Source organism: Ciona intestinalis, chromosome 6 (assembly GCF_000224145.3).
Source record: "Ciona intestinalis chromosome 6, KH, whole genome shotgun sequence".
NCBI lineage: Eukaryota > Metazoa > Chordata > Ascidiacea > Phlebobranchia > Cionidae > Ciona > Ciona intestinalis.
Window position 1 is genome coordinate 16,866 of NC_020171.2, and position 13,520 is coordinate 30,385.

General features: G+C 36.9%; 2 protein-coding genes across 2 annotated transcripts; both read left to right on the forward strand.

The window, feature by feature from the left end:
• The first annotated feature begins 161 nt into the window (after positions 1-161).
• On the forward strand, positions 162-10,374 carry LOC108949537. The gene is made up of 13 exons (XM_018812179.2): positions 162-553; positions 707-816; positions 1,450-1,541; positions 3,203-3,336; positions 3,909-4,080; positions 4,523-4,617; positions 5,086-5,268; positions 5,430-5,558; positions 6,061-6,174; positions 6,370-6,490; positions 8,102-8,300; positions 8,583-8,724; positions 9,036-10,374. The coding sequence occupies exons 1-13, from the start codon at positions 496-498 to the stop codon at positions 10,334-10,336; spliced, it is 2,850 nt and encodes a 949-aa protein (XP_018667724.2). The 5' UTR covers positions 162-495; the 3' UTR covers positions 10,337-10,374.
• Positions 10,375-11,031: 657 nt separating this feature from the next.
• Positions 11,032-12,987, forward strand: LOC108949538 (SCO-spondin-like). Its single transcript, XM_018812180.2, has 3 exons — positions 11,032-11,100; positions 11,218-11,380; positions 11,570-12,987. The coding sequence occupies exons 1-3, from the start codon at positions 11,032-11,034 to the stop codon at positions 12,877-12,879; spliced, it is 1,542 nt and encodes a 513-aa protein (XP_018667725.1). The 3' UTR covers positions 12,880-12,987.
• Positions 12,988-13,520: the final 533 nt, after the last annotated feature.

Here is a 13,520-nt window from a genome sequence, read left to right on the forward strand (position 1 = left end):
TTTTAGGCAAGGTACTTATATAAGAAGGTTTTAAACAGAATGTAATCAGTGCCGTTTTGGGGCAAACTGCATATCCTTGTAATCAGGCTTGCTGTCGTGAGAGTTTAAGATGCAAACTATTTTTGTGTGACCGTATATTCTAGTTATCCTGTAAAGTAGCCGTAATACAAAGAATGAAAGAATTAAATTTTACTGAAAATAAGTTTAAGATTTTTATATTGTTTTTTTGTTAATATCGCGAAAGCATCAAAACTTGCTAGAATACAGCATTAGGGTAGTCTGCGTTCACATTAGCTTAGCGTAGCCTGTTATGAGCCCCGAGGCACTAATTTCAGTTGTTTCAGTCAAACCGTAGCAAATTTACACCATAGGGTATTATAAGTATAGTTGCTTCAGTTTTAATGTGTATTTTTGAGACTCTATAAAATGTTACATAAAATATTTATATTTAAAATAGCGTAAAATTAATTATAAACCGTGGAAATTTGTTGTATAATGTTTAGTTATGTCCTAAAAGTATTTTATCTTGTTTCGTTTTTAGCATTATGTAAAGGTAAGGTTATTAACATTTACTTTATGCTAAATTAACGTATGGGTGCTTCTATTATCCATATCAAATTAGTTGTTACTTAATTGAGCATATATACAAACTTAATTACGGGAAAAAATGTCCGATAGGTGGCGCTAAAGTTCAATTTTTATTTAGGCTGTCGTCGAGTCGTTTTTAACAGCAAAGAAGGGAATGCGGTTTTGTACAACAGTACTGCTGTATTGCGAGCCCATATGTCTGAATGCATATACAACATTACCTACAATGTAAGTTAAAGTTTTAAATGAATAAATGTCATTAAAATATACGTGCCGATAGAACACTAAATTTTTGGACATTAGATCACCACTAGATAGAAGCGATTACTGCTATGGTCTTGCCCACTATAAAAGCTCATATTTCCAATGCAAGACTCTCGAATCCATTTATTCTTTTGTTATACTAAGCGAGTTAAGGTGGCTGTACACAGTATCCGGCATGCGAATTTGCTTGCGAAATCGTATGCAAACCCATTACCGAGTTCCGCATGCGGCAGCGAATCCGGACAAAACAGACAAAACGGACGAATTCCGGATAATGTGTACAGCCTTTATGTGGCGCTAGAGACTTTCGTGATCTCTTCGACTAGGCCGTTTGGTCGTGGGCCGATTAGGCAAAGGCAGTTCAAGTATTTTATTTTTTAACTTGCTTGTACAAAACAAAGCCTATGCTATTTATGACTTCCTCATTATACAAAGTGTCCAACTTTGTAATATTTTGTTACTTTTTCGCTAATCTTAAATGTTTCGTGAACATTGTATTTAAAAATACGTTTAACTACAAAAAACAATTATATATACTACGTTAATCATAGAAACAGGATATTAGAACTCAAACACGCTATATTATTGTTTACACAGAGAGTATTTCCTGTTCTTGACGTTCATTCCATCGTAGATTTCAGTATTCTTCATATCACGTGGTTTAACGACACGGCTGAGCAATTTTGCAGGTATATGCGATTAATGTATATAGCCGTCAGCACACAATTCGATATTTAAAGCCTTAAATATATATAATCTTTAAATGTCACTTATATTCCTAATACATGGCAACAGCAAACGTTATAATATGGGGTAAGATAGGACATGTTCTCATTCTTTTTTCTCGTACCATTCACCGCAGTAAACTAAAAATGTTACAAACTTGTATGACTGTTAACCCAGAAATATTTAAACATGTATATAGTGGGTAGGGGGAAGATGGGACACCTTTAGCACATAACATCTAAACATCGTGATCGTGTTTTAAACAATTAACAAAGGTCTATGGGAGTCGTGAGAATACGGTTTTATAATTCTTTGAATGTTCTTTGTTTACTACCAAATGAGACGAGAAAATTGAATTAAAAGGTGTCTCGTCTTCCCCCATCCTACTATATTTATCCCACATGGCGGGGTAACGACGCAGTCGTCGATGTTTATAAGTCGATTATTTTGATTTGGAGAAGTAACCCGATTAATGACCAATAGATTGGAGCACGATGGTTAAATAGGCATACAAACAAAGAAAATCAAAATTCTGTATATTTATCCTTTGGTTTCAATGCGATAGCTCTAACCGCTGCTAAAGCGCTGGACATAAAATGGAAATCAGACCGTTATTACCGTGCACCATAAGACTATTATCGTATTCCAATCAAATCGGCGTTTCAAAGCCTCAAGCGGCACAAAAACAGCTTTAAAGGTATTATAATTATACTGACCTGGAATAAAAACAAACTCATAAAATTTAGGCCTCGGTCTATGCATGTTAGCACTGCGATTAAAGCCGTGATAATAGCATATAATAGCAGACTGTCAAATATGTTCGAATCGTTATCACTTAATTTGTTTTCATCAAACTATGCGGCCGACCATGTCAATTAATTCGGATTAAACCGTAACGCTAAGTACCAATTTAAAGTGTCGTTCGCTTATTATTAGCTTAAGCCAATGATGACATCAATAACATCTTAATGGTGTTTTCGCTCCACTTTTGGCCGTTTAAAAATGAGTCTGAACTTGACCTGGATTTCTATTCGATCTTTATTATTTTGCTGGAGCCTTCCTTTTACTCATATTTACCGTAATAATAACTAAAGTAATAAATGCATTTATATGTCATTGTTTACCATTGTATAGTAGAGTGGTTAGGGCGCTCACATCGTTATACCACAAACGATAATGGTTTAATACTCGAAGCTGCTTTCAATGTGGGGTTAATGTTGCTTGGGACGGACTATTATCAATATAGAAAAAAATAAAAGGAAAAAATCGTAGGCGGGTGCGAGGTGTGTGAAATATATTACCTGTACTGCCTGCCGTTGGCCAAACGAGGATTACAAGTTACATTTAACAATGCCTGATAAATATCTAAGCTTTAATTTAATCAATGTTTTGTACTACAATATAAAGTGCTGTGGGGAAAGATTGGACGCCTTTAGCACACAATATCCAAACATTCTGATTGTGTTTTAAACAATAAACAACGGTCTATGGGAGTCGTGAGAATACGGTTTTATAATTCTTTGAATGTTCTTCGTTTACTACCAAATGGGACGAGAAAATAGAATGAAAAGGTGTCCCATCTCCCCTAACTATATCTATTAATCTATACGTGCATTTCCAAAAGGTTATCTCCGGCACGAAACACACGTTGTTGGATCAATCGCCTTGAGATTTATTTATCACGAAGGTCTCCGTACTACCAACCTGTAAGAAGATGTATTTATAGTTATCGCAGAAGAGCAACCATTAACAGGAGGGGTACGGTAACATATAAATTCTCTATCTGTTTAATGCATAAAACTGCACCACGAAAATCGCAGGCAACTCAACACAGAAAAAAGAGATATAGTAGCAATAGTATGGGGAAGATTGGACACTGTTTCATTTAATTATCTCATCCCATTTGGTAGTAAACAAAGAACATTCAAAGAATTATAAAACTGTATCCTTACGACTCCGATAAACCGTTGTTTATTGTTTAAAACACGATCAGGTTATTTGGATAATATGTGCCAAAGGTGTCCGGTCTTCCCCCACCCTACCATATATTAAGTTGTATTCTATAAACTAAAACAGACTATATACTGTTGTATATTTCTGTAAATGTTTCTCCACGCTTATAGATGTAGCCTTTTTTTTTCCAATCAATTGTAAATATGTGTTTTAACTGTAGGCCCAAGCATGTTTTACCAACTGTTGTTTTGGCTTTTCGTTTTAAATATATTTAAATCTTTGCTACCGTAGTCAAAGAAACAAATAAGGTTTTTATTATATATTGTTAATAAGCATAGAAAGATTGATTTTACTAAATTACTTGTTCCTGCTTGTAGCACCACCACCAAAACGAGTAGAAACATCAGTGAATTCTATATCTTCGGATGAATTAGAATTGGCTAGATTTTCTAATTGCGTCACCAATGACGTCACGTTACCTAGCAACGAGCATCAAAACTTGACATCTGTTTTGAAATTCTTTAAATTTCACTATGTGGCAGAAAACAGGTAGTAATCATATATAAGAGGGTGGGGAAAATGGGACACATTTTCATTCCGACTTTTCGTTCCATTTGGTACTAAATAAAAAACGTTAAAAAAATTTTAAACTGTATCCCCACGTCTCCCATTTTTCATTGTTATTTGTTTAAAACACGAACAGGATGTTTGGTTATTAAGTGCTAAAGGTGTCCCATCTTACCTCAAAGTATTTTATTTGAATTGAATAACATAGCATCTTAAGCGAAATGTATTCCTTGCAGAACACTATATGTCGGATTTAAATTTTTGTTATTTACGTATTTATATAGCACTTGTTCTCGACTATTGTTTCGTCACAACTTCATAAACAATATATTAGAACCAGATGCAAATTTTTTTTATAGTTTATTGAATTGTTCGTTTTATTTTTCTATGCTCTATACATGTCATTAACTAGTTGTATTTTAAGGAATCGAAGACGGAACAAAGTTAACGATAATTGGAAAGAAAACATGTTTCAAATTACAAGATTAGATTCTCCGTTTTATATATCATTCATCCAATGTAAGGCTTATATTGCATTTAATATATAATAGGATAAGGGAAGACACATTTTTATTCTATTTTCTTGTCCCAATTGGTATTACACAAAGAACATTTAAAGAAATATAAAACTGTATCCTAACACGCGACCATAAACCAGTTGCATTCATTCAAACATTTAATTGCATCAAATAGTAGGGTGGAGAAAGATGGGACATCTTTTCATTTCATTTTTTTGTCTGATTTATTAGTAAACAAAAACAGTCAAAGAGTTATAAAACCATATTCTCACGACTTTCATAGACCGTTATTAATTGTTTAATAAACGGTCAGGATATTTGGTTATTACGTGTTAAAGGTGTCCCATCTCCCCCCCCCCCTACTATACTAAACAGATTTCTACTACTCTATAAACAATACTATACCTTTATCATATCATGACTGTCTTTTAGATTACATAAACTTTACAGGTTTTCTTTAATTATCCAGGTAATCAGACGCGTGATTCGATTACGGAAGTAACGGAAGAGCAAAACCACACACACTCAAATATTTTAGCCCCAAGTCCACCACCTCCTCCAAGAGTTGACGTCAATTTAATAATACCCGAAACTCCGCCTAAAATTGCTTGCAATGTGACCGAGATAAGCATACATGGAATATTTAACGAAAGTACGTGAACTTTTGATAAAAAAATGATTTGAAAAAAGTAAAGTAATACAAGCGGTATCATTATTAAGCAAAATTTCCAAAAACGTTGGCTGATTTAAAAACAAAATTTTGCTATTTTGTTTATATTTAAAGAGTATAGTCTAATAATACTTTTTGCATAGGCGAGGCAGTGAATACACCGCACTGTTTTGTGAACCCGTGTAACCGTGCAAGTCTGGAAGTAGCATTGTCAATGTGCGGGAACATGCCACATTGCGTGTTATATAACAGCACCTGCTATGCTAAGTATAGTAAGTATAATATAGTAAGATGGGGTAAAATGGGACACGTTTTTAGTCTGTTTTCTTGTCCTATTTGGTAGTAAACACAGAACTTTCAAAGAATTATAAAACCATATTCTCACGACTCACATAAACTTAAAGCTTAAAACACGATCCGAATATTTAGATTTTATGTGCTAAAAGTGTCCCGCCTTCCTCAACCCAACTATATTACAATGACCATGCAATGTTTTTAAAGCATTACATACATTTCCTCACAGAATGGCCTATATCACAAAAAAACCTGAGTATAGTGAATGGTGTTAGACGGGACATTGTTATTATCTTTTCTTGTCACATATGGTAGTAAACGATTTTTTTCAGATTTAAACAACCCTTTCCCCGCGACTCAAAAAGAGAATTATTAATTGTTTAAAACACGATTAAACAGATTTGGTGCTTATGGTATTCAATCTTACTCCACAGTATATTATATTATATTCTGCTAATCATGTTGCTTTGTTTGTTGCAGTTCCTGTACAGCCAGTCTCTCAATTCGATCAGTTTCTTGCCGCTTATCTGACTTCTACACAACTAGTTACGTCACCAATCGTTCACGAAACCGATAATCGTAACTTAGTTTTAGGTAAGTGATTATTTTTAAGTAAGTTCGTATTAAATTTCATTCTTTAGTGTGTTTTCAAGTAAAAACGAACGCATGATTTATCCAGAAAATTATGGCTAAAACAAGGAAAGGTTATAAGCAGAAATATGCGTAAAATGTAACCGCTCTAAAAATTCCGAAATCATTGTACATTGTAAACACAGTATTCAAATTTAGGTGGACTTCCATTTTTGTTCCCACCTCAACAATGCTCTGTATTTCCACACAACTGTGCAATCGATCTAGGTAACATCATGGCTTTACTAGAACCACCAGTGGACGTGCCTTACTGCCAAAGGTAATTTTTTAATTCACGCAATAGAGCCAGCATACGATTGTGTTTTTGTGCTTTATAATTACGATTGTATTTTCATACGTTTATTTTTTTCATACTCATACGATTTTATTTTTGTGCTTTATAATCTCCTGCTATGCATGTTTTATGGAGATGCTGTTTTTTAGGTTAAGGTTTAGTATAGCGGCCTATATAGGGTGTGGGAAGATGGGAAACTTTTTCTTTTTATTTTCTCGTCCAATTTGACAGTAAAAAAAAGAATATTCAAAAAATTATAAAACCGTATCTTCACGACTTCATTAGACCGTTGTTAATTGTTTAAAACACGATCAGGTTATTTAAGTAAAAGTTTCCACTTGCGAAGTAAAAGTTTCCACGAAAAAAGAAATCGCATACAGTTTGTGACGTCATCGCTATCGAAAATGCGGGAAACACGAAGCCCGTTTTTCCAAAAACTACTGAGTCATGCACTGATATTTTGTTACGAAATTCGAATTTAAGTTTGAAATATTTGATTACAACGAGTTTTAGAACAAGATTTCTAAAGTGATTCCTAGAAAATATAGATAAATTGTTTAAAAATGGGGTAAATTTGCTTAGTTTTTATATATAAGCTGGAGAAAGATGGGACACCTTATTATTCTATTTTTTCGCCACATTTGGTAGTAAACAAAGAAAATTTAAATAATTATCATACCGTATCCCCACGACTCGTATGGACCGTTGTTAATTGTTTAAAATACGATCAGGATATTTGGATAGTGTGTGCTGAAGGTGTCCCATCTTCCCCCACCTTACTATACTATTATTTTATTAGCATTAAATTACTTAGACACAATGTCAACAAGTTTAAAAGCGTGGGAAATGAATTAGAAACACAATTTTAATTTCACTTAATATGCGGTAATTGCGGATGATGCTATAACTGTGTGTGCGATTATTTCTTGTACAGATTCAAGCGCATACCAACAGGGTAAACGGTTAATTAAGCTTCTATATTGGATGTATTTACTGGGCCAACGTATTTGCTAATTATGCAACCGCGTGCTTTCTAATTATAAATTTTCAAAGGGCCAATTTCCTTCGCTGCAAATTAATCATCATTTAAACGTGCCGGCATTTTAAGATTACTATCTGATCACAAGCGCGTCGAATTTTAAACTCGGCAGTTTTGCGGTTTTTAGTGATTACATGTACGTGACGATGTTCTGTCTGGTAATTACCGTCGTATAGAAATGGCTGTGTTTTGCCCTAAATCGGCTCCACAAGCGTGCTTCCCCACTGCTGTGCCATTGCGTGTGCGCCCGGCATTCTAAAGATAGGCGCCCGCTGTACTTTTTATTGTGTCGTGACGTAAGAAGCAATCACACCGTGCCTCCCTCGCGCGTCACCGTCGACCGACGACATAATACGGTATATGACGTCACAGTCACAAAAACAATCCGACTTAGTAGCAAGAACAGCAGTTAAATATCGCTGCGAAACGAAAATAAACAAAATAAGAAGAAAATAATAGGAAATCTTAGTCGCTTGTGAACGTGATCATTTGGCCGAAGGCAAATTTAGAGACGGTACCGGTACCTTCGGATTAGCAATGCCTTGTATTTTTTGCAGAATCGCATGTAATCCTGCGAACCCATCACTTGAATCAGATCAATTTGGTTGTCATTCTCAACCCGGCTGCTACTTTGACCTTGAGCTTTCCACTTTAAGACGAAGTATTGGTTACACCGTATTATCGACTGTCCCCATATGCCACTTCGTCATAAGAAACCAGAAATTTCAGCAACTTGCAACTGACTATACTACATCTGTAAGCGTTGGAATTTTTATGTTTTCAAAACAGCAATAACTATAGTAGGGTTGGGTAAGATGGGACCTGTTTTCATTCTCTTTTATCGTCATATTTAGCACTACACAAAGAACGTTAACTTTACAATAACCATGTCCACACAATTCTTAAGTTGCGTTACTAATTGTTAAAACCACGAATAGAAAATATGAACTTATTTAATCTAACGGTATACCAATCTGACCCCATAATACTTTAGTTTATACAATGAAACAGTTTATTACAGTTAACTTGTTATTCCAGAAAAACGCCTCGTGGTCAAGCATTCACACACGGTGCTTTATAAACCAAAACAACGCTTCAATCATGGCGCCACCAATCGGATGTTCCATGCTTATTTTTATGAAGTATTATGGAATCAATATGCGTATGTTAGGTTGGACAGGTAATAAAGCGTACCTTAAGCTGTATGCTTTATAATAACAAAACCTATTGCTTTATCCGCCTATAGTCATGTTGCAAGTCGGGACAACGAGGCGCCTATATAGGGTGGAATAGATAGAACACCTTTTTATTCTATTCCTCGTCCAATTTGGTAGTAAACAAAGAACATTCAAAAAATTAACAAACCGTATCTTCACGACTCCCATAGACTGTTGTTATTGGTTTAAAATACGAATATGATATTTGGATATCATGTGCTAAACGTGTCCCGTCTTAACCCACCGTAGTATATAAATACTCTTTATTTTGCAGGCATTACTGCGAACGAATGTACCCTTATTAACGGTTGCTATTTAGAAGGCGAAGGCTGTTTTTACCCAGGAAATCCGCGGAGCATTGAAATAGCTGCACAAAACGATTTGTTCAAGCGAAAAATTCATTTTCCTCCCGATGTTTATGGACAAGCAAAATGCGCAAACTTTGACGTAACTTATGATCACGGGGCTAATCTTGACGCCTACCACCGATGTAAACAATTAGGGTGTACGGTGGATTCGTTAGTTTACATCGAAGAGTCTGTACAGTTCGATCTTATGCATATGATGGTGCGATCTGTTGCTCCACATATTCAACAACGGTTTTGGGACTTAGTACATAGCGGTAACATTTCTGCGCACAACTGGAAGAGCTCGTTACGGAAATTAAGCACCTGTCTAGGAGAACAAAACCAGTATAATGTTCAAAGCAACAGGCCCAGCGACTTGGGACTTTTGAAGGTTAAATTATCCTTGAGACCAAGTTGGTATCTAATGTATTCAATACCTGGTTACACTGCTAGTCAACGAACGCTACCACTTTGCCCGTATCGTAATTATAACTTTGGGATCGTTTCTCTTAAAGGGTCATTTACAGCTTGCTGCGAGACATATGCCTGCTACACCCCTAAACGTCATATACGTACATCTTACTCTGGGATAGCGAACTATTGGTCTGCTTGGTCGGAGTATGGAATATGCTCTGTTTCTTGTGGGGGCGGAATACAAAGCCGTATACGTCGGTGCGTACGGTTCCGGGGCAAGCAATGCAACTTAACTGGCGAAAGAAACAATCATAAAGCGTGTAATACGCATTCGTGTCCATTATTTAGCCATTGGAATATTTGGGCTTCGTGTTCTGTTGCTTGCGGAGGTGGAACGCAAACCAGAACCCGTCTTTGCTTACCTGAAGGTAGCACCTGTTCAGATGACGCTCAAGGCGGAGCTTCTCAATCAAGACCTTGCCAAACTGGCAACTGCGCAACTGTTAGCGATTGGAGTGAATTTAGCGAGTGTGACGTGCATTGTGGACACGGTATAGCTACAAGCACAAGAACATGTTCAAGCCAAGGTGCATACGGATGCCCTGTACTTACGCGGACACGGCGCTGTGAAATATTTTGCGGGGTAGTGCACAAAGAAAATGGGCCATGTCTGCCCTATCCGTCGTGCACACGTGAAATTCGCAAGCGGTGTGTGTATGCACATGGCCCAGGACACTGCTCAGGCATGCATAATGAAACTGAACGATGTTACCTCGGAAGAATGTGTTTTCTATGTGTTTTTGGTAACTGTTGAAATCGAATTTTACAATAAAATGAAAACTGTTATATATATATACACTTGCCAATTTGAATGCCCGTATATAGATAGCGAAGGAAAGGTTAAAAAAGCGTGACTAAAGCATTTGAGTCACTCTTGTCTTTGAAAGATTTGTCAGATAAAACCCAGGTGTATTTTTTACTAGTCTGTTTTCGCTGCTGTAAGTAATTGCATAATTACAATAATAAACGTAAAGAGAAACGCCTCGTGACGTAGTGTATACGCAAACTGCTCATACGCATTACGCCCTTGACGTCAGAGGCACGTCGTGAAATTATCACGTACTTTTCAGATCAGTCTTGACTGCAGACATATTGGCCCCAGGGCATAAACGAAACAACTGCGATATTCGGTTCCTTTTTATATTTTAACTTTTGTTTCTGACTAGTAAAATTTTACGAACTATTTAAATCTTAATATATAGTAGGGTGGGGGAAGACGGGACACCTTTAGCACATAATATCTAAATATCCTAATCGTTTTTTTTAAACAATTAACAACGATCTATTGAAGTCGTAAGAATACGGTTTAACAATTCTTTGAATGTTCTTTGTTTACTACAAAATGGGACGAGAAAATAGAATGAAAAGATGTCGCATCTTCCCCTACCCTACTATACAATTTTCACTTATGTCTGAAAACTTTTGTTTGTAAAGCTCAGTCGTACTAGTATGACTGTTATCCCATGCAAACACATGGAAAACCAAAATCAAAAAGTCGCAAATTCATTAACTGCAGCCGTATTAGTAGGATGTGACTTGATCTGTAGCTTATACTTGTTAGCTTGTACATGTTTATTAGATATTTTGGTGACTTTAAATATTTAACGCAATTAGTTGAATATTTAACGCAATTAGTTGTCTCTAAGTTGCCCTATATATTTTTTCATTTATGATCACATTTACACTCAATGCTTCATCAGCGAAAACAGAAACGAAATATATTCTCCATCACCCGGCTGCTATCAAATCAATGCACTGCAATATATTGGCGCGAACCCACAAGTTGCTGGCTGGCCAGGTAAAAATCCAGTACAGTAAATGCTTGCAAAAACGATGGTTACGCAATAATGGCATTGTTGCGTAACATTAAAATGGTATTCTACAATTGTACGTTTCCCCATACAAAGCTTTTCGTCTTACATTTACATTGTTTGATTGTAACACCTTATAGCCATAGGGCTTATGTATGCATATATATGTTTCATAGGTATTACAGTGAATGAATGCTACCTGATGGACGGCTGTCCGGTTAATGGCAATTGTTACCGACCTGGTCAGCTCACGAGAGTCCAAGTAAGATCAGGAAAAGACACAGCTCGTCAAAGTGTCCAAACTGGTTACAACTACTTCGGTCAACCGATGTGTCTTAACTACAATCCAACAACACCACAAGAATACTTGGACGGTTATCATCAATGCAGACAAGCTGGTTGTGTGGTTGACCCATTAATCACTCCAAATGTACTTAAACAACAGCTTTACCAAATTGCAACAACATTACCAGTTACTCAGCAATTGCCGTTTTGGAACGGTGTTTTGAGTGGCCAAATAAGAGCTGACAACTACAGGCAATATATGCGACCAAGTGCTTGTCCGACTGCTCAAGCGTCTTCTGGTACAGTACCATATTCGTTAAGCTTAGGCAGAAAGAAGCGATCTATTTTTCCAGGTGCTGGGTCAACTTCCAACAGCGGCTTTCCAAATCTTGTGCCACAGTGCCCTTACCAAAGTTACCAAGGTATTTTAACTGGAAGCTTCGCCAGTTGCTGTCAAAGAAATTACTGTTATACGCCAAGAACTAGCATCTTGAGGTCGGCTTCAGGGGTTGCAGCTTATCAGGGTGAATGGGGAGAATACAGCGCGTGTACTGTCAGCTGCGGTGGCGGGACAAGAACGAGAAGCAGACCATGCGTGAAATACCATAATAACGACACTTGTGAACATGAGGCACAGCAAACTCATAGGTGTAATGTGGAAGCCTGTCCTCGGTTTGGAGACTGGGGCAATTATGGAGTTTGTTCTCATGATTGTGGAGGTGGAACGCAAACCCGAACCCGACCTTGCTTACCTGAAGGTAGCACCTGCCAAGATGACGCTCAAGGAGGAGCTTCTCAATCACGACCTTGCAACCAAATTGCATGCCCAACCTATTCTGCTTGGGATCCATGGGGAGACTGCAGTGTTCGATGCGGCGTTGGAGAGAAAACACGGACAAGAACTTGTACATCACCACCTGGAGCCGCACCATGTAGCGCAGAGTCTTTGATTTCCACAGAATCGTGCGCCGTTAGTTGTGGGACATGCCAGGAAACAGAAGGCCCATGTGAATCATATAATAAATGCTACAAGGAAATTACAACTAAGTGCGTACCAGATGCACAGGGGGGAGCTTACTGTCCTAACTGTCCCAACCGTATCATTAAAAGACGTTGCTTTCCAACTAATGGTGGTATACTTGGCTCTTACTGCGCATACTGCCGGGACCCACAAGTTCCTTGTCTTCCAGTAACCCCATAAACACTCTACCGTCTTTGCTTCTCGCAACATTTATTACCGCACGTGTTGAAAAGTAGTTACTCTTGTATTTTTCTTAGAGAAAATAAACAATGTATATGGAATAATTATGTTAATAAAAACACTCGGCAGGCGAATGAAATGTTTACAGATTGGCTAGCTCAAAAACACGAAAAGGCGGTGCAACAACACACCGCGTAGATAGGGCTATCTACCCCTTTACTTTTCAATGAAAGCTACTTGTGAGCCCTTAAACGTGTGTCCATAAAAAGATGTCTATACTAACTATTCCGACAGTAAATTTATGTATATAGTTCTGTGGGGGAAGATAGGATACTTTTAGCTCCTAATACCCAAACATCCTGGTTGTTTTTTAAACAATTAACAACGATATATGGGAGCCGTGAGAATACGGTTTTATATTTCGGTAAATGTTCTTTGTTTACTACCAAAGGGGAGAAAATAGAATAAAAATGCCCCATCTTTCACCCTTTCTATAAAAAAATATTCATATTTTATACGTACATAACCTGAAGCAGAGAAAGCATATCACTGTATAAGTTTTAGTTTGGGTGTATGAGCATTTTTGGTGTTTCTGAATATTCAAGTTTTCTGTTGAATATTTAAATCTAACATCTTCAGGG